This window comes from Enhydra lutris, unplaced genomic scaffold (genome assembly GCF_002288905.1).
Source record: "Enhydra lutris kenyoni isolate GAN:26980312 unplaced genomic scaffold, ASM228890v2 scaffoldscaffold11, whole genome shotgun sequence".
Taxonomy (NCBI): Eukaryota; Metazoa; Chordata; class Mammalia; order Carnivora; family Mustelidae; genus Enhydra; species Enhydra lutris.
The window spans coordinates 39,667,214-39,686,918 of NW_019154095.1; the positions used below are offsets into that span (position 1 = coordinate 39,667,214).

Sequence of the window (19,705 nt, forward strand, 5' to 3'; positions counted from 1 at the left end):
GACTCGATCCCAGGACCCTGAGATCATGACCCGAGCCGAAGGCAGCGGCTTAACCCACTGAGCCACCCAGGCGCCCCGAATTTTTAAATTTTTAAAGATCCCTCTAGGATCTTCCTCTTGTAGTATCTTGCCTTCTTAATATTCTGTAAGGTGAATTTTAAATATTCTGTAAGATGCATGTAGAATGTTCATTCATTCAGTATCAGATCTTTCCACTTTTCCCATCACTCCTACCCACTTTTAGTATATTGAATATTAATGAATTTTTTAAAAAAACAGCTTTTTTGAGATATAACTTGCATATTATACCATTTACCTATTTATTTATTTATTTTTAAAGTGAGTTCTGCACCCAGTGTGGAGCTTGAACTCATGACCCCAAGATCAAGAGTCCCATGATCTACCAACTGAGCCAGCCAGGCACCCCTACTATTTACTCATTTTTTAAAATTTAAATTCAGTTAGCCAACATATTATATATCATTATTCCATTTACCCATTTAAAGTATATGGTTCAGTGGTTTTAGTATATTTACCAATATGTAAAACCATCACTACAATGACTTTCAGAACATTTTCACTAATAGATTTTTATAAATATTTCAGTAAAAAAAATTATAAAAAAGAACCCAACAGAAGACTTTTAGATGCATTTTCCTAGTACAGAAACAACTCTTGGGGCACCTGGGTGGCTCAGTGGGTTGAGCCTCTGCCTTCGGCTCAGGTCATGATCTCAGGGACCTGGGATCGAGTCCCGCATCGGGCTCTCCGCTCAGTGGAGAACCTGCTTCCTCCTCTCTCTCTCTCTCTGCCTGCCTCTCTGCCTACTTGTGATCTCTCTCTGTGAAATAAATAAATAAAATCTTTAAAAAAAAAAAAAAAGAAAGAAAGAAACAACTCTTGACAAATTTACAATATGTCATAGCTGTTTACCAGAGGAGAAGCGAACTTAATTCTGCCCACGAATTGGTGGAATGAGCAGTTGCTTGTATGTGATGCTGTGGACGTTAAGAAAAATTGAAAGCCTACTTATAACTGGAGGAGCTTCTCTACTTGATTAAATAGTATCACATTTCCTATAGTCTGATTATGCCATCTGGGAATGTTTCCAAATTCTTTGATAGGATTTTGTGGTTGTTAGAGATTACTTCCAGATTTAGCTTTAAATAAACCTTCTTTAAACCCTAAGTATCTGATTTCATTTTACACACAAATCACTGTTTTATGTTTCTCAACTCTTACCTAGTCTTCTAGAATTTTTACCTCTTAGTGTTTCTTCTTTGTTATCTTTTCTTTCCAGTATAATCTGGAGAATTAGAGGTGAAATTCTGTTTTTTGAGTGTCCCTCCACATCGCATAATACAACACAAGCAGTTGATACTTGAGTTCTTGGATACATTAACACAAAACTCTTTTCTTCTCCCTGCTTTAGGCACCATAGGCGAGTTTTAGTGGAATGGCTAAAAGATCCTTCTCAGGAGCTTGAGTTTATTGCTGATATTCTTAATCAGGATGCAAAGAATTATCATGCCTGGCAACATCGACAGTGGGTTATTCAGGTATTGCTTTTCTTGTTAAAATGTTTTTTAGATTGTTTTAACTGAATTAAATAATTAAAATTACTGTTGGATTCTTAGTATACTCCTGAATTAAAACACACATACAGACCATTACACACAAAATGTAATGACTGAGAATTATTAAGATGTTTAATTAAAACCTGATATTCTTCATGCTGATTAGTCTTATACTCTCTCAAGATACATTGGTAAGTACCTTCATATTAAAGAAGAATTGATAGTAACTTTTGTATTTTTTAGATTGAATTTGCATCACATTTTATATTTGCTAGCAAATTGAATAGAAAAGGTAGTTTTAATTTTCTAATACACCTTTGTTATTTTAATTAACAAAGGCATGGTACCTGCTGGGGTTTTTATGTACATAAACTTTGGAATACCATTTTACAGTAATAAATAGTATTTTATTTCTGCCCACTTGTTAGAATTTTATGCTAAACCCTGAATAGAAGCGTACAGTTAAAACTCCCACTCTAGACATTTATTTATTCCAGCGAACAATTCTAGTGTTGTTTACTGTGAATTTTTTCCAGTGATTGCTACTTTGTGCACAATTCATTATACCAAGATCAATTCCGAAAAAAATTTTTTTTACTTAAAAATTTAAACTTTTCTAAATTTGATTAAAGGGATGCATTTTCTAAAGATATTTGGTATTTTTGTTTTTTATATGAAATTCTACCCTTTTGCCATTATCAAATAAGAAATATATAACTCTGTTAGCTTTTTCATAATTAATATCCCCAACTTTTGCAGCATTTGTAAGTTTTGACCTTTTTATTTCTTTTTTAAATTGTCTTTATTGGTTTTCTCCTCCCCCTAATATTTTTTTATTAAAACAGTTTTATAATGTAAAAATTTGTATCTAAATACAGCTGTGTATATTTGTCCACGTGTTTTATTTATTTTTTAATTTACTTAAGATTTTATTTGTTTGTCAGAGGAAGAGACAGAGAGAACACAAGTAGGGGGAGTGGCGGATAGAGGGAGAGATGGGTTCTCTGCTTAGCAGAGAGCCCGATCTGGGACTTGATCCCAGGACCCTGGCATCATGACCTGAGCCAAAGGCAGATGCTTAACCTGCTGAGCCATCCAGGCATCCCTCTCCACATGTATTTTAATGTGATTTTATCATATATGTGCATTTTAATACTTCCTTTTACTTAATATTATGTATTTGTATCAAATCCATTATTAATATACTATAATCATCTTTGAGTTTAGTTTCTTCCCTCTAAATTTTCATCTTAATGCATAAGCATTTAGTTACCTATACCTTTTTTGCCTATTAATACCTTAGAGAATACTTCTTGGATCTGTTTAAATAGTATAAACATGCCTCTTAGTGTATAAATTATTCTCAAGAAGATAGTAACAGGGCACTTTGCTCTCTCTTCCTAATTTTTTTCTTTCTTTGTGACCATTCCCTTGTCTTTGATGACTTTTCTTTTCCCCCTCCATTTCCTTGACCTGCAACTATCATTTTCCTCCAAATATGTGATGAGTCCCACATCTTCTACCCCTTTACTGAAATTTTATTTATTTATTTATTTTAAGATTTTGTTTATTTGACAGCGAGAGAGCACAAGCAGGGGGAGCAGGAGAGGGAAAAGCAGGCTCCCCGCTGAGCAGGGAACCTGATGCGGAGCTCGATCCCAGGACTCTGGGATCAGGACCTGATCCAAAGGCAGACACCTAACCAACTGAGCCAGCCAGGCATCTCTGTTTTTATTTTTTATTAATAATGGGACATTGCTTAGGGGTGCCTGGCTAGTTCAGTCCGTAGAGCATATGACTCTTGATCTTGGTGTTGTTCTTAAAAAAAAAAAAAAAAAGAGAGAGAGAGACATTTCTAATTGGATATTTTTTATTTTCTCTTAGGAATTTAAACTTTGGGATAATGAGCTGCAGTATGTAGACCAACTTCTTAAAGAGGATGTGAGAAATAACTCTGTCTGGAACCAAAGATACTTCGTAATTTCTAACACCACTGGCTATAATGATCGTGCTATATTGGAGAGAGAAGTCCAGTTAGTAATCTCCTTTACTTGTTCATTTGTTAAAAGAGTATTTGTGTGCCTTTCATGTATGGCTCAGGCATTGGGGATCCAGCAAAGATCAAGACTGCCCCTGATCCTGCCCCCGTTGAACTAATAGGACAGAATACTTAGATGAAATCTAGAAGGACGAATTTATAGCTGTATAGATACCTCTACATTGTAGTGTCATAAGTTTCTTGAAATATTGTTGCTACCACAGATTGAGAAGAAATCCTCTGATTTCATAGTGTCTAAGAAGCTTTATTTTAAAACTATCTCATTAAATTCTGGTGCCCTTATCTAAATAGTCCCCAGAAGCCATGTTACTCTACTGAGCAGGGTTTGGAGCAGGATGTCTTTGTTGTAAGAGGCTCTCCTGTACCTTGTAGGATGTTGAGCAGTATTCCTAGACTTTACACCCTATATATCAGTAGTAACCCCCTCCCCCCAAGTTGTGACAAACAAAAATGTCCCCAGACATTGCCAAATGTCACCTGTGGGGTAAAACCATCCCTAGTTGAAAACTACTGCTTTAGTGTACAAAAAGCTGTTCTAAGCACTAGAATTTTTTGAATTGGAATGAATATTAATATCCATAAATATTAATAGCTACCTCTTTTCTGACTATTTTGTCTCGGTGTCTATTTTATTTTATTTTATTTTTTTTAAAGATTTTATTTATTTATTTGACAGACAGAGATCACAAGCAGGCAGAGAGGCAGGCAGAGAGAGAGAGAGAGAGAGAGAGAGAGAGAGAGGAGGAAGCAGGCTCCCCGCTGAGCAGAGAGCCCGATGCGGGGCTCGATCCCAGGACCCCGGGACCACGACCCGAGCCGAAGGCAGAGGCTTCAACCCACTGAGCCACCCAGGCGCCCCTCGGTGTCTATTTTAAATTTGAACATATTTTTTGTTTTTATAGCTTGATGAGAACGTACTCATAATTTTAATTTAAAAGTTGTTTTAGGGGCACCTGGCTGGCTCAGTCAGTAGAGCATGTGACTCTTGATCTTGGGGCCATGAGTTTTAAGCCCTACATGGGGCCTAGAGCTTACTTTAAAAAAATTAAAAATAAAAAACAAAGTTATTTTAACAGCTGCTGGGAAGAGCTGATGTTTATGACATCTGTCTTCATCTTCCTTTTTCTTACTTCTGTTTGGGCCAGGGCAGCTAGCTTTTCTTTTCTCTTTTCTGTATCAGGATCTGGTGATTTAAATTAAAAAGAAAAGAGGTGTGTCAATGCTCCAGGCTTCTTTCTGAAGCAGCCACATAGCCCCTGAAGCACATCTCATTCTTTCTTTTTATTGCTCGACTCTTCAAAGCTGCACTAATATGGTAGTCACTAGCCTCATATGGCTACTTAAGTTCAGTTTAATGAAAATCACATACTTCCATTCCTCAGTTGTACGAATCACTTCTCAGGGGTTCAGTACCCACATGTGGCTAATGACTACTAATTGGGCAGCACCGATAAAGAACATCATCATCATAGCAAGTTCGGTTGAATAGTATTGATCTGAGGGGTAGCAGTGAAACTTACTGAAATAATTTTATTACTCTTAAACCTCAATACTGGGGCTTGAGTAGAGAAAATTCAGACTCATCATCCAGCCCTTCATATATTACTTTTTTTTTAGAGTTGGTATTCTTTTGTGAAAATTAGGACAAAAGTACTCTGAAGGACAATAAAATGTCATCCTTTAGAGAGAGTTCAGTAGCTTTTTTGTGTAAAGGTAGAATGCTTCAGGTTATTTTTCCTTGCATTAACCCAGTTAATAATTATGGACTTCAGATACTACATATTCCTTATTTACTATATGCTTCATAGGTTAAGTGTAATAAGATACTTAAAAGTTGAGCATGAAGAGTGAAAAATGGAAACTTCTCCTAGTCTTCAAAGGCACATTGATGGTTTTCTGTTAACAAATAGATACAGAAATAATTAGTCAAGAATCTTGAGAGTTTTCCAAGGACACCTGGCGGGCTCAGTTGGTGGAGCATGCGACTCTTGATCTCAGGGTTGTGAGTTTGAACCCTGTGTTGGGTGTAGAGATTACTTAAAAAAAAATCTTTTAAAAAATCATTTAAAAAGAAAATCTGAGAGTTTTTCATATTTAAGCCTTATACCATTAAGAGAGGTAAAAGAAATATTTAAAATGCGAAGAGTAGCTTTAGTTATCTAGAATTTAGTTTGTTAACTAAATGTTTTTACTCTAAAGAATATAGATTTATCTGATTACTTTTTTCCCTTTTATTATAAAAGTAATGCAGTCTGGTTGTAGGAGGAAACTTCTGAATTATGTTAAGTAAAACATCAAAATCTCTTATTCTCTCTCTTCCTATTACCCCCCCTCCCCCGCTTTTTAAAAGATTTTTAATTTATTTATTAGGGGGAGAGAGAGTACACATGAGCAGGGGCTGAGGAAGAGGGAGAGGGAGAAGCAGGCTCACCGCTGAGCAAGGAGCCCTGTGTGGGACTTGATCCCAGGACTCTGTGGTCATGATCCAAGCCAAAGGCAGCCACTTAACCGACTGAGCCATCTGGATGTCCCCCTATACCCCATTCTTAAGAGTGAGCTACAATTAGTGTGGATCATTCCAAACCTTATTAAGTATATCTGCAAACATGTATGCACAGCAACGTAGGCAATGATATTATACACATTGTTTTTTTTTCACTTAATATATCATGGCCATATTTTCATGACTACTACTAGTACTGTTAATAATAGTTACCATTTGGGGGCGCCTGGGTGGCTCAGTTAAACTACTGCCTTCAGCTCAGGTCATGATCTTGGGGTCTTGCGATTGACTCCCGCGTCGGACTTCCTGCTCAGGGGAAGCCTGCTTCTCCCTCTTTGACTCCCCCTGCTTGTGCGTTCACTTGCTCTCTCTGTTAAGTAAATAAAATCTTTAAAAAATAATAGTTAACACTTACCTATTTTTTAAAGATTTTATCTTGTTTAGTGGGAGAGAGAAACTTTCCTGCTGACTCTGCATTGAGCATGGAGCCCAACACAGGGTTCAGTCCCACAACACTGAAATCATGACCCAGGCCGAAATTAGGAGTCAGGAGCTCAACCGATTGAGCCACCCAGGGCCCCCAACAATTAGCATTTATTAAGCATTTACTACATGTAGGAATTCTTACTTAATTTTCATAACAACACTGTGAGATACTTGATGAAGAACTTGAGGTTCAGAGTAGTTCTGTGATGTGGCTAAGAGCACACAGATAATAACTGATGGGGCTACGATTAGCAGCTGGGCTGTCTGGGACAGCCAACCAGTTTAGTCGGTAGAGCATGCAACTCTGGATCTTGGAGTTGTGAATCGAGGAGTTGTGAGTTCAAGCCCTATGTTGGATATAGAGATTACTTTAAAAATATAATAATAATAAGCTAGGAACTCTGACCTCAAAGTGCATATTTTAACCATTAAAATAGATCATCTTTAGTACATATGTATATGAATAAAATTCTTCAGATATTGCCAAAAGGAAATTAAGAATCTTCTGCAGTGACTAGTGAAGACATGCAGGTACATGGTTTGAAAAATAACTGAAAATATTAGGCCATGCAAAAGTAGTTGGAAAAAACCTTTCAGTGGTGCTGGATGAGTTTATCATTACAGTATATTCCCCCCTTCCCTGCAGTTTTACCTTCCACGGTTTCAGTTACTCATGATCAGCTATAGTCCATAAGCATATGATCCTCCTGAGGACATATGTGTGGGGGGACATTAGGTAGTATAGCCTAACACTACATCACAATCCCTGTCATTCACCTACTTCATCTTATCGTGTAGGCATTGTATTATCTTAAATCATCACAAGAAGGGTGAGTACAGTCTAATAAGGTATTTTGAGAGAGACTACATTCATATAATTTTTATTACAATGAGTATATCATGATCTCTTTATTGTTGTTAATCTCTTCGTGTGCCTGTAAATTAAGCTTTATTGGAGGTATGGATGTATAGGAGAAAACATGGTATATACAAGATTTGATACTCTGTAGTTTCAGACATATACTGGGTGTTTGGGAACCTATCCTGTAGAGAAAGGAGGACTACTGTACTCTGTGGGGAAAAAAAATGCTATTGTAACAGTAATAAGACAATAAATAAAACAGCAATAAAACCAAGATTACTAAATTTTAGTCAGTGAGTGACTTACTCATTTGAGCAAGTATGTGAAGCTAAATTCTGTCACTCCCTTGGAATTTGTTGTATTTGGATCTAAAATGTATTTAATTGGTTAAAAGGAAAAGAAAGGGAGTGTCCATTTTGACTGGTAATAACATCATAGTTAACTAGTAGTCTTGTTTTAGAATATAAGAAATATACATTTGTGTTGATTTCTCATTTTTATTCTTTGTCTATAAAGTTTCTGTGCTATTTTTTTATGATGGCTCCTAAGATATGTAGTTCAGATCATTTTTCTTTTTTCTTTTTTTTTTTTTTAAAGATGTTATTTATTTATTTGACAGAGAGAGATCACAAGTAGACGGAGAGGCAGGCAGAGAGAGAGGGAAGCAGGCTTCCTGCCGAGCAGAGAGCCCGATGTGGGACTCGATCCCATGACCCCGAGATCACGACCTGAGCCGAAGGCAGCGGCTTAACCCACTGAGCCACCCAGGCGCCCCAGTTCAGATCATTTTTGAATGATTTCAATTTGTTGGGCATAAGTAGATCTTGGACTTTTTCTCAAGATTGCTTTACCAATAAAAGGAATACCTGTTTTAGCTGACATTTTCTTCAAAGGGAAAGCCTTAGTTAAAGGAAATCCCTCACATAGTTTATTTTCCTATTGTGAATTTAGCCTTCATATTAGTTAGGTGTCCTTGACTAGAATTGGTTACAAATTTACAAGAGGGAGGATCTATGTAACTATGTATTGAAAATAGACTTGAAGGATTCTAATTTAGCTATGACTTAGACCTAGTCATAGCCCACTAAGATAAATGAAAGCGCATATCCAAGCCTGTCACAATCTTATTAAAACTGTTTCTAATTATTGCACTGCTCTTAAAATTATACACATATTTCTTCGTGGTCTTTTTCTTATAGGTACACTCTGGAAATGATTAAACTAGTACCACATAATGAAAGTGCATGGAACTATTTGAAAGGGTAAGAGGTTGTTTTAGATTGTTTTATATAAAAACCACCTGCTAATATGATGTATCATTGAATATATTCCGTTAATTGGATTCCGAAGGATACTAAAGAATTTTCCATTTTTCTGGATCTAAAAGAAGTTGTACCAGTGTTAGATGGTGGCACACAAGAACAGTTTCTTTTAACCCCCAAGCACATACCAGCACAGTTTTTGGAATAGTCCATGACTAAACAACAATGCAACTATAATATATTTATGAATCCTATAGTCTTATGTCAAAGAATGGGATGTACACACTTAGTTTCTATTTAGCTCAGGAACATAGCAAAGACAAAGCAAACTTCTACAAGCAGATTGCATGGATGCATAGCCAACCTTTCTGTTTTCATTTCTGTCTCATTCTTTAAATTGACCAGGTTTCACTTGCCTGGCCACTGATAAAACCAAGCTTCTTTTTGAGCTTAGAGAGCTCCCTGGAGGCCCGAAGAACATAAAGTATGGAGCCCAGTCACATTTGGAGATGTATCCAGGGTTCAGGCCTATAATATCTGGAGAACTAAAAGAATAAGGAACCATCTCTAGAAGAAACCGAAACATCTCTCTTGTTTTCTTCCTTCACTTTTTAATTTTAAGAAGATGGTTTATTTTCTGATTTAATTGTGTGTGTTGTAGTTTCAGTTATAAATGATCACTTTTAAATTTCATTATTCTTTTTAATTATACTCGGGTCATAATCATCCATAATAAAACTCACACATAATTTAAAAATTTCATTTAGTTTCAACTTCATTCATTCAAAATAAGTCTCCTCTCTTGGTCACGTTACAGAGGTCATTTTCTTACGATCTTTCTATTATTTTTGTTCTTCTCAAAATTGAGAATAATGTTTTTTAGGATTTTACAGGATCGTGGTCTTTCCAAATATCCGAATCTGTTAAATCAGTTACTTGATTTACAACCAAGTCACAGTTCCCCTTACCTAATTGCCTTTCTCGTGGATATCTATGAAGACATGCTAGAAAACCAATGTGACAACAAGGAGGACATTCTTAATAAAGCATTAGAGGTAAGTCAAGACACCCAGACACTATTCTTGGTGTCTCGGAATTTGGTCCGTGCAATGCCACTATATTCATGCCCTTTTCAGCGTGTTCACTCAAGAATTCAGGGCAGGACGATTTCCACTGTTGAGAGCAAAACCCACATCACTAGTGAACACAATGTGTGATTATAATGATGGATCTCATTTGAACATGATCTGAGTTTAACTGTGTTGGCTGAAAAGGATTTGCCCATTATTTTTAAAGAGTTTTTGTTTTTCATTTTCAGTTATGTGAAATTCTAGCTAAAGAAAAGGACACTATAAGAAAGGAATATTGGAGATATATTGGAAGATCCCTTCAAAGTAAACACAGTACAGAGAGTGACCCACCAACAAATGTACAGCAATAACACCATCTGGAAGAACTCGATGGAATGCTTTTATTTTTTTAAGAGACTCTAATGCAGGAGTTTAAAACTAAAGCAATCATTCCCTTTGCCTGTGGTGTAAAACGTGCATTGCACAGGTAATTGCTTTTTAACAAGAACTAAGTGTGATGCTCCTTGGGTGCTGCTGCTATTCAGACTAGTAATTTGATTCTAAAGCAAAGTAATTTGGGGGGAGGGAGAAGAAACAGAAAGTCCCATGAAGGAACTTTTGTAGACTTACCAACATTTACTCTAATCCCTTAGCATCAGCTCCTCCCTAAAGGAACTATGCATCAGGATTTGCAGCATTAATGAACGCAGGTAACTTGTATGTAATGGATATAAGATAACTTAAATTTGGGTTCAGGAAGCAGGGAATGCAATGTTACATTAGAGCTGCTATGTTACACTCACAGTATCTTGCTATCACTGTAACCAACTAATGCCAAAAGAATGATTTTGTAATAAAATTATAGATGTATCCTAAAACTTGACATAGTAGTTTGGTTTTTTTAAAATAGCATTTAATTATGTACATGGGATGTTGTCTCAGCTTGGAAAAGCCACTGAGAAAGAAAATATTGCCATAAAACTATAGAAAACAGAAACATGATCACGTGAAAGGAAATGTTACTAGAATGTGAATTGGTCAGTTCTTGTCTTCAACAAAATCTGCTCAAGATAGTTTAGACCTGCAGGGTTTATTAAGGCATATAGATAGCTCAAAGAATAATCGCCTGATCTTCCAGAAGTATATCCCCAAACCATGCTGTAGAACCGGGCCATCAAATTCTGGGATCAGAAAACTTTTGAATGAGGCTGTTCCCCTAGGACTCTAGGACTCAAGGACTCTAGGTCTCTAGGACTGTCAACCTCTGCCACATTCCTTGTGAGCACATCTGCTTCCCTTCCCACGGAAGGGAAATTAAAGCCTGCTCCAAATTAAAGCCTCGCTCACTTTAGTACATTGGATTGGAAGGAACCTAAATGTCATCTAAAACTTAACTGCAGAGGAATCTAGAAAATGTAGTTGATAGCTTTCTGGCCTCCACAGTTCAGGAAGATAAGCTAGAATGGAGTTGAAGTATTGAACAAGCTAGTTCTCTGTACCTGCACATAATCTCACTTCATCAACAAAGAATTTTTGTTCAGTGTTCAAAGCATCAAACTCCACCTAAAGAAATTTATATAGAGTAGAATAGGCTTCTAAAGAATTTAGGAAATAATACTTTTAACATTTTACATGTTTTTGCTGGTTTTAGACTCAAAAATCTGATTTTCTATTTAAAATTGTCATATGAAGTATCATATGATACTTTTTTTTTAAATAAAAAGCATAATTTACATTGAGAAATGTAACTGAAGCAGACCAAACAGTTACTCACTCGGCATTTTAAGCCTCAAGTGGCAATTTGTTTATCAAAAGATTGCTTAGTAGGTATGGAATCAGGTGAGGAGGCTCTAGGACTTCAATATATAATGACTTTAGGCTCTGCTAATCCTAGTGAGGACATCTAATGGGCAACGGGACGCATACACCTGGCAGCACACTCCTTTCACTGGACATGAAAGACATCCGCTTCCCTTGTCTCACGATGCGTGTTAATTAACATGCGGTCCGTGGAGGGTCTGCTAGTTCCAAACTACTCGGCTGATAACACTGTCACTGTGCTGCTGTTAGCACTGTTGGTGCAAAACAATGGTGGGTGCAACTGCTGGTGCCTTACCCCAGAAACAAGGCAGTGGTATTTAGTAGCTGCTGTGTTCTTCGCTGCCGTATATTCATGGAAGAATGTCTTTGATGAGTCAATAACTATATAATTTATTCACAATACTCTGTCTTTTCAATACTTTGTGTGTTTGAATGGGTTTGTGCATATAGCGTATCTTTTTAGTTGTTTTGGAGAAAAGCATTTATGCAGTTGTGAAGAGGGCCAAACAGGTCACTTTCCATGGAACACCACTTTTACTTGAACAACTGCTAACCTGGTTATTCATACTTCAATGGCTGGCATATGTTTCCTCAAAAACAAACGAGAGTTTGTCACTTCAGTTTGTCATAGGAAACAATTGAAAGTTTGTTGCCAATGATAGAATTTGAGCTGTCAAATGAAAAATTTTAATCTACATGGTAAGCCTGGCAGCTTCCTAATACCTACCACAGACCTTTCTAATGAAATCAACATGGTATTAAAGTGAATAATTTTTTTTTAAATTTTGGTACTGTTTAAATGTGCCAACAGTTGGGAGAGCTGCATAACTGAAAGAAAATATTTTCCAAATGACCAGTCTGTGATGTTCTCATGCATTTATAATCCATTCAGATAATAAGACCTACCAGTACAAAAAGTGCATAGATAAGTTTGCAGATTCTACATCCCAACTAACCTTTGAGAAACTACACTGTCATGTTTGGGTATAGTATCAGAGTATCATAAGTATCACAACTTATGAAAAGGCTATGAAAACATTCCCTTTCCAACTATATATTTGTGTGTCTGAGCCTGGATTTTCTTCATATACTTCAACACACCGTATTGCAACAGATAGAAGTAAATGTGAAGATCTAGATGTCTTCTATTAAGTTAGACTAAAGAGACTTGCAAAAATGTGAACTGCCATTTTTCTGTTTAATTTGGAAAATGTAGGTTTTATAAAACATGTTATTCTTCTCAACATGTAATAGGTTTATTGTTTTATTAATAAAATAAAATTTTAAAATTTCAAATATGGTAAATGTCAATAGATATTACTCTCATTAATAAAAGCTGGATTTAGAAAAGAGTAAGACACCACCACATCTGTCCTCAGGGACCTCAATTTTGAGAGAGGCCAACAGCATGCTGTGTACCTTGGTGCTTTGAAAATGTTTATTGACTAGTGAAGAAATATTATTTGGGAACAAAGAAGCGGAAGGCACTATCTGCCTGATGTCAGGAAAGGATCACAAAGGGGTACAAATTTGGCTAGTTACATCCTTTAAAAAGATCTTACACTCAATTTTATGATTGGTTATATCCTAAACACTAACTTATAAATTAACAAGAAAGTCTAGAACATTTATTTCCCCCTGGAAGTTATAAAAATCAATGTTTTTCAACCTGGGTTGTAACCCATTAATAGGCAATTACATCAAGTCAGTGGGTCTGAACCAGCTTTTCATTTAAAAAGAAAAAAGTATAATAGAAAATGTTTAATTTCACTGAGTTCTCTCATTATTTCTTTCTTCCTACTTGATTTGGTTTATTCTAATATTTTTCCCAGCACTATGAACTGAAGGCAGCCGCTCAACTGACTGAGCCACCTAGGGGCCCCCATGTTAGGATTTTTTAATTGTAAAAGGAACATATGCATGTTTAAAAAAAGACAAACACTGGGGCAGGTGGCTCAGTCATTAAGCGTCTGCCTTCTGCTCAGGTCATGATCCCAGGGTGCTGGGACAAGTCCTGCATCAGGCTCCTGGCTCAGTGAGGAGTCTCCTTCTCCCTCCCCCATTCCCCCTGCTTGTGTTCCCTCTCTCTCACTGTGACTCTCTGTCAAATAAATAAAATCTTTAAAAAGTTAAAAAATAAAAAAAATTAAAAAGACAAACACTAAAGAAAGACCTACAAGTCTCTCCCTGCATTCATTCACAATCCCCTCCCTTCTCAGAGGTAAACACTTGGCAGTAGTTTTTTTTTTGTTTGTTTGTTTTTAATTTAATTTTATTTATTTATTTGACAGAGAGAGATCACAAGTAGGCAGAGAGGCAGGCAGAGAGAGTGGGGGAAGCAGGCTTCCTGCTGAGCAGAGAGCCTGATGCATGGCGTGATCCCAGGACCCTGGGATCATGACCTGAGCCAAAGGCAGAGACTAACCTACTGAGCCACCCAGGCGCCCCCTGGCAGTAGATTTTAATCTTGCAGAATATCATACACTTCAGCAAGGGACATACAAGAATGTATGATATGCATTCTTTTCTTACGAGAATGTATGATATGCAGTGTTTTTGTATACCATTTCCAATTAACATGTCAACTCTGTCTTTTCACTCATACCAATTGCTATACATTTTCCTCAAGCAACTGCTTTTACTGTTGTCAGAAATTTTGATATTTACATTTTCATTCAGCTTAATTGTTTTCTGATTTCCCTTCTTGAGACAGCATCTTTGACCCATGGATTATTCAGAAGTATATTGTTTAATTGCCAAGAACTAGGAGATTTTCCTATTATCCTCTGTTGTTGTGATTTGTTTGGTTTTATTTTGTTTTTAGTGGTTACTCTAGAAACCTTATCACCATATAGGTTTCCTTACCCTCTACCATTTATGCTGTAGTTGTCTTATATGTTACATCCTTTTACATCAAAAACCCCATCAGACAATTTTATACTTTTTGCACTCAAATGTCAAACATATTTTAGGAGCTCAAAAAAAAAAAAATTAGTGGCTCAGTCAATTAAGCATCTGACTCGGTTTCAGCTCAGATCATGATCTTATGGGCAGTGAGATCAAGCCCTGCATCAGTCCCCATGGGGCTCTGCATTCAGTGGGGAGTCTGCTTGAATATTCTCTCCTCTGGCCCTCCCCTCACTGTGATCAAGTGTGCGCTTTCAGAGACAGCAAGCAGGGGGAGGGGCAGAGGCAGAGGGAGAGAGAGAATCTCCAGCAGACTATCCCCTACCCCATTCCCCAGCTGGGAGCCCCACATGGGGCTCAATCCCACCACCCCAAGACCATGACCTGAGCCAAAATCAAGAGCGAGACACCCAACCATCTGAGCCACCCAGGTGCCCCTCAAATAATAAATCTTAAAAAAAGGAACTCAAGAAGAGCAGTCTTCTTTTACATTTACCATTTCTTTTCCTCTTCTTTCATTCCTGATGTTCCAAGTTTCATTCTGGTATCATTTCCCTTTTGAGTGAAGAAATTTCTTGAAGCAATTCTTTTAGAGTAAGTCTTCTGTTTCCCAATTTCCTTATTTTTTCTTAGTCTGAGAATCTTTATCTCATCTTCATTCCTGAAGGACATTTTCACTGGATATAGAATTCTGTGTGTATAATCCTTTTCTTTTTTTAAGATTTTATTTATTTATTTGACACAGAGAGAGAGATCACAAGTAGGCAGAGAGGCAGGCAGCGAGAGAGGGGCGGGGCGGGGGGGGAAGCAGGCTCCCCACTGAGCAGAGAGCCCGATGTGGGGCTCGATCCCAGGACCCTGGGATCATGACCTGAGCTGAAGGCAGAGGCTTTAACCCACTGAGCCACCCAGGCTCCCCCGGATGTATAATTCTTACAGCACTTAAAAAATGTGCTACTTCCTCTGGCCTGTGTGACTTCAGATGAGAAATCTGTCATTAGGATGGTTGTTCGCGTACAGGTTTCTCTCTTTCTGGCCGCTTTCAGAGTTTTAAATTTGTCTTTAGTTTTCAGCAATTTGATTTTGATGTGTTTGGGTATGTGTGTCTTGAATTTATCTTTCTCGCTCAGCTTCTTGAATCTTGACTTTTTCACCAAACTTGGTAAATTTTCAGCCATGATTTCTTCAAGTATTTTTTTTAGCATTTTCTATTTTCCTGTGGGGCTCAGATGACAAGAATGTTAGACCTTTTATTTTTGGCCCCCCAGGCGCCTGAGGTTTTGCTCATATTTTTCCTTCTTTTTCTCTCTGTTGGTCACATTAAATGATTTCTCTTATCTCTCTTCAAGTTTAATGACTCTCTGTCCTGTCCATTCTGCCCTTGGATCTATAAAGTCTGTTTAGTTATATACTTTTCAGTTCTAAAATGTTTAATTCTTCTTGAGTTCTATTTCTTTACCAAGAGCTTCTATTTTAACTTTGTTTCTAGAGTGTTCATGATTGTTTGAGCATTTGTATAACTGTTTTAATGTCTTTGTCAGGTTGATGAAGTTCTAGAACCTAGGTGAGGTTCGGTGGGCTGAGGTCCGGAGCCGATGACCAAGAAAGAATTCTTGAGACATCTTTGGTGCAAAATGGTGGTTTATTAAAGCACGGGGACAGGACCCGTGGGCAGGAAGAGCTGCTGCCCCGGGTTGTGAGGGATGGCAGATTATGTACCTTGCAGTTGGGGGAAGGTGAGGGGAAGGGAGGTTTCAACGGAACTTTCATATGCTAAAGAGGACCTACAAGGTGCCGGGATATCGGAGGCCTTGCCTTGCCACTTGATCAATGTTGTCTTTTGGCAAGCCATTCACATTTCTGCTATTAAGCATCTTTGTTAGTGAGATTTAGGTTTAGAAGAGATTTAACTATATTTACATTTCCTTCTACCTCAGCCTCCTTCAGTTTTGTTTATGGTGGGGAGGGAGACATTAGGGCTTGAGGAACTGAGTTATTTGCCTCTGGAAATTGTGCTATTGATAAGGTAACTTCTTTGTTTGTAGATCTCTAGGACATTTGTCTTGCAGGATTGTGATCTCTGCAAGTTAACTATTTGTTTCTCGTTTATGGCAGTCAGGGGTGCCTGAGGAATGTCACACACATTACCAAGGGGAGCGGGTGGAGAGGGGGTGCAAGGTGCCAGCTTTTGCTTTGTCTTCAGCCAGCCTCCTGCTCCCTCACCAAGATAATCCCAACATCTGAATCATGTCTTCATTGGTGACTGTCAGTGGTCTTTTCCCATGCAAGTTGAGATTTTTGGATCCTTCATATGCCTTGTAATTTTCAATTTCTGGGCATATTGAATGTCATGATCCTCTGATTCTTGTTTAAGTCCTAAGGAGAATGTCAATATTTTTATTTTAACAAACACTTGTTATAGTTAGGTATGGGTCATATGTTCCAACACTTCTTCTGTGGCTGTGTTCCAAAGTCAGTTCAGTTTTCAAATATTTTGCAGTGCTATTTGGCTCTGTCTCATGAGTGCATCACACAGTGGCTATTGTGGAACCTGGGCAGAAATCTATCTGTTAGCATAGTTCTCAAAGTCTTTATATGCCAATTAGAATTGGATCTATGGTGTGCAGGTCATGGGTGAGCTCTAGAGTTCATAAACAATTTTATGGGATTGCTTTCCTGAATTTCTCCTTTTGCACTGTTTTCCCTTACTTTCCACTTCCCTGGGACTTCTCATTTTGGTCCTCTGACCAGAAAAGTTCCGCTTCTGATGAGTAACTGCCCACTCTCACAATTGTGCCACAGCAGCAGAAAAACAAACAAAAAGCAACGCAGTTTCTCTCTTCCCTCTTGGGGTTGCAGCTTCACTGAATCGAGAGGAAGATTACTCTGCTCCAGAGTTTTGGCTCCTACAGTTTTCTGCTGCCTGCCATTTTTGATTCTGCCATTGCTCCTGACACAGGATTGACTGACTGGAGGCTAGGGTGCAAGGGAATTAAGTAAAAAGAGAAGAAAAAACCCCAGAATTTTCTCCACTGTCTCTGAGATTTTGAAGTTTCTTTTTCTGCTTTATGAGCCAGACCAGACGGGTTCTCCAGGGTCTCTCTCTGCCCATCAGTGCTCACCTCCAGAATTGGGACTGTACTGAGCCAGGTTTGAGGATACCAGAGGAAAGACAGTAACATTGTCTTTGGAAGTACCAATCAGTGGTACTTCCAATTCTGGCATTCTTCTTTGATCCAGCTGGAGATATTTGCTTTTCAGAGACCCCAAATAGCTGTGCCATGAGTTCTGTTCAGGTTTTATAGTGGTGTTTGGTAGGAGAGAAATTTTCATGTGTTTTCTCCATTGTACCAGGAATCAGCCTTGAAATCTCTTCTTACTGGCTTTCATAGCTTCTTTGTGCTTTACACTTTCTCTAATCCTGAAATCTAAGTTTCCATGAGCTCAGATTTGTCTCTCTTCTTTCCTCAGTATGTTCTCTGTCTTGGAGAGATCATCCCTTTCTAAAGCATCACAGGATCCTCTGAGGCAGGTAATTCCTATAAATGGGGAGAATCTTTATTACTCCCCCCCACAAAGATGATAGGTCCTACTGGATATTAGGTTGGACTACCATTCCTTTGCAAATTCAAAATATTTACTCCTTATGCTACCTTTTCTGTTAATGATGCTTTCCTCCACCTGAAACCCACCTAAAGCCCTTTTACGGTCAGTGCTGCTAGAGCAGGATGCATATATTCCAGTATCACTCTGCTATGCAAAATCATGAATAAAAACCAGGGGCCTTGGGGCGCTTCGCGGCTTCAGCATCACCCGGAGGCCTGGTTAAAGCGCAAATTGCTGGACCCCACCTGCCTCCAGGTGTGGGATGGAGCCGAGGATTTGCCCTTCTAACAGTTTCCCTAGAGATGTGAAGCATCCGCTTCTGCTCTGAAGGCTCCCTTCGGAGATCCCCGCTTTGCAGTGACTGGGAGCTTTATGAAAGATTTAGATGTCCTATCTCCCCTCCACCTAGCGAGCAGCAGGCTGGGACTCCGGCTAAAACAATACTAGGTGTAAGGACCTATTTTGTATTTTTATTTTAGCCAGAGGCTTCCATTGAGGTTAAACAATAACTTTGTTGTTTAACCCTTAAACAGTCCCTGCTCCCCTTCCCCCAGGGGACTTAAAAACAAGTCCTGGAAACCAGCCTCAGGTAACAAAGCTCAAATACAATTGTGGGTCCGGCCAGGTGGAGACATCTATCAGTGGGGGCGCAGACTGTCTCCTAGCTACCAAGGTGGTGGGCTGGTTTCCATGGCTACTGTGGGGTGAATTGTAATTCAATTAGCCACCTGCAAGAGGCCAGGCCCAACCACATAGCCTTTGCTCTATAAAAGTTAGTCTGGAAAGCAGGGAGGGGTTATCCTGTGTAAGGGGCGACCCCCACTGGTCTGTTTGACGGTGGGTCTGATTCTTGATGCTCGGCGCAAAATAAACCTTTGCTTGACCTTCGCTTTGTATCCGTCTCGCTCCTTTAATCACGGACCCATTATTGGGGGACCCATTTTTGGGGGGGACCTAACACTAGGTCAACATCTCATTGTCCTCACGGGCTCAGAGAGAAGCCAGAATAGGAGAGCGGTGGGCGCACCTGGGCTAGAATCCGGCCTGGTCGGCCCTCAGCTGCGTGGCCGGAGGCGGACGCCAGGGGGCGGCCTCGCGCTCGCCCCGCCAGGGCTGGTTTCCGGCCCCGCCTGCGCAGGAGGCCGCGGATCCCACTGGTGGCCGTAGGTAGGCGCGGCGGGCTTGGAGGTGTGGCGGAGAGGCCGTGGTGGATCGCGGGGAAGGGGCGGGCGGGGGCGCGGAGTCCAGGTCGACCCGCGAGAGCGAGGGGCTGGGGGAACGGGGGCGGGGGGGAGGCGGCCGCGGAGGGCGGCTGGGCTTCCTGCGGGGTCTGTCCCTGTTGGGCGGCCCCCTCAGCCCCTCCGCGTTGCGCCTCGCGGCCCAGCTGCACCTCCGCGCGGCGGACGGCCGGGCCGGGGCTTCGGCTCCGTCCCTCCGGCGTCCGCTGTGCCCCGCCCCGTAGTGCAGCCGCCGCGCGCCGCGTTCCGGCGCGGGCCTCCGTGGTGGGGGTCGTCCTGGGCCTCGGTTCGTGAAGGCTCAGCGGGGCCGAGCG

General features: G+C 39.5%; 1 protein-coding gene across 1 annotated transcript in view; it reads left to right on the forward strand.

Annotated features, from left to right (window-relative positions):
• LOC111144545 (farnesyltransferase, CAAX box, alpha) overlaps positions 1-10,702 on the forward strand; it is a 32,185-nt gene extending 21,483 nt beyond the window's left edge. Inside the window, exons 5-9 of the mRNA XM_022498873.1 lie at positions 1,433-1,559; positions 3,462-3,610; positions 8,687-8,749; positions 9,633-9,804; positions 10,068-10,702. Of these exons, the coding sequence (XP_022354581.1) occupies positions 1,433-1,559; positions 3,462-3,610; positions 8,687-8,749; positions 9,633-9,804; positions 10,068-10,190 (634 nt within the window). The 3' untranslated portion in view covers positions 10,191-10,702. The remainder of the gene's footprint in view (positions 1-1,432; positions 1,560-3,461; positions 3,611-8,686; positions 8,750-9,632; positions 9,805-10,067) is intronic.
• The last annotated feature ends 9,003 nt before the right edge of the window (positions 10,703-19,705 follow it).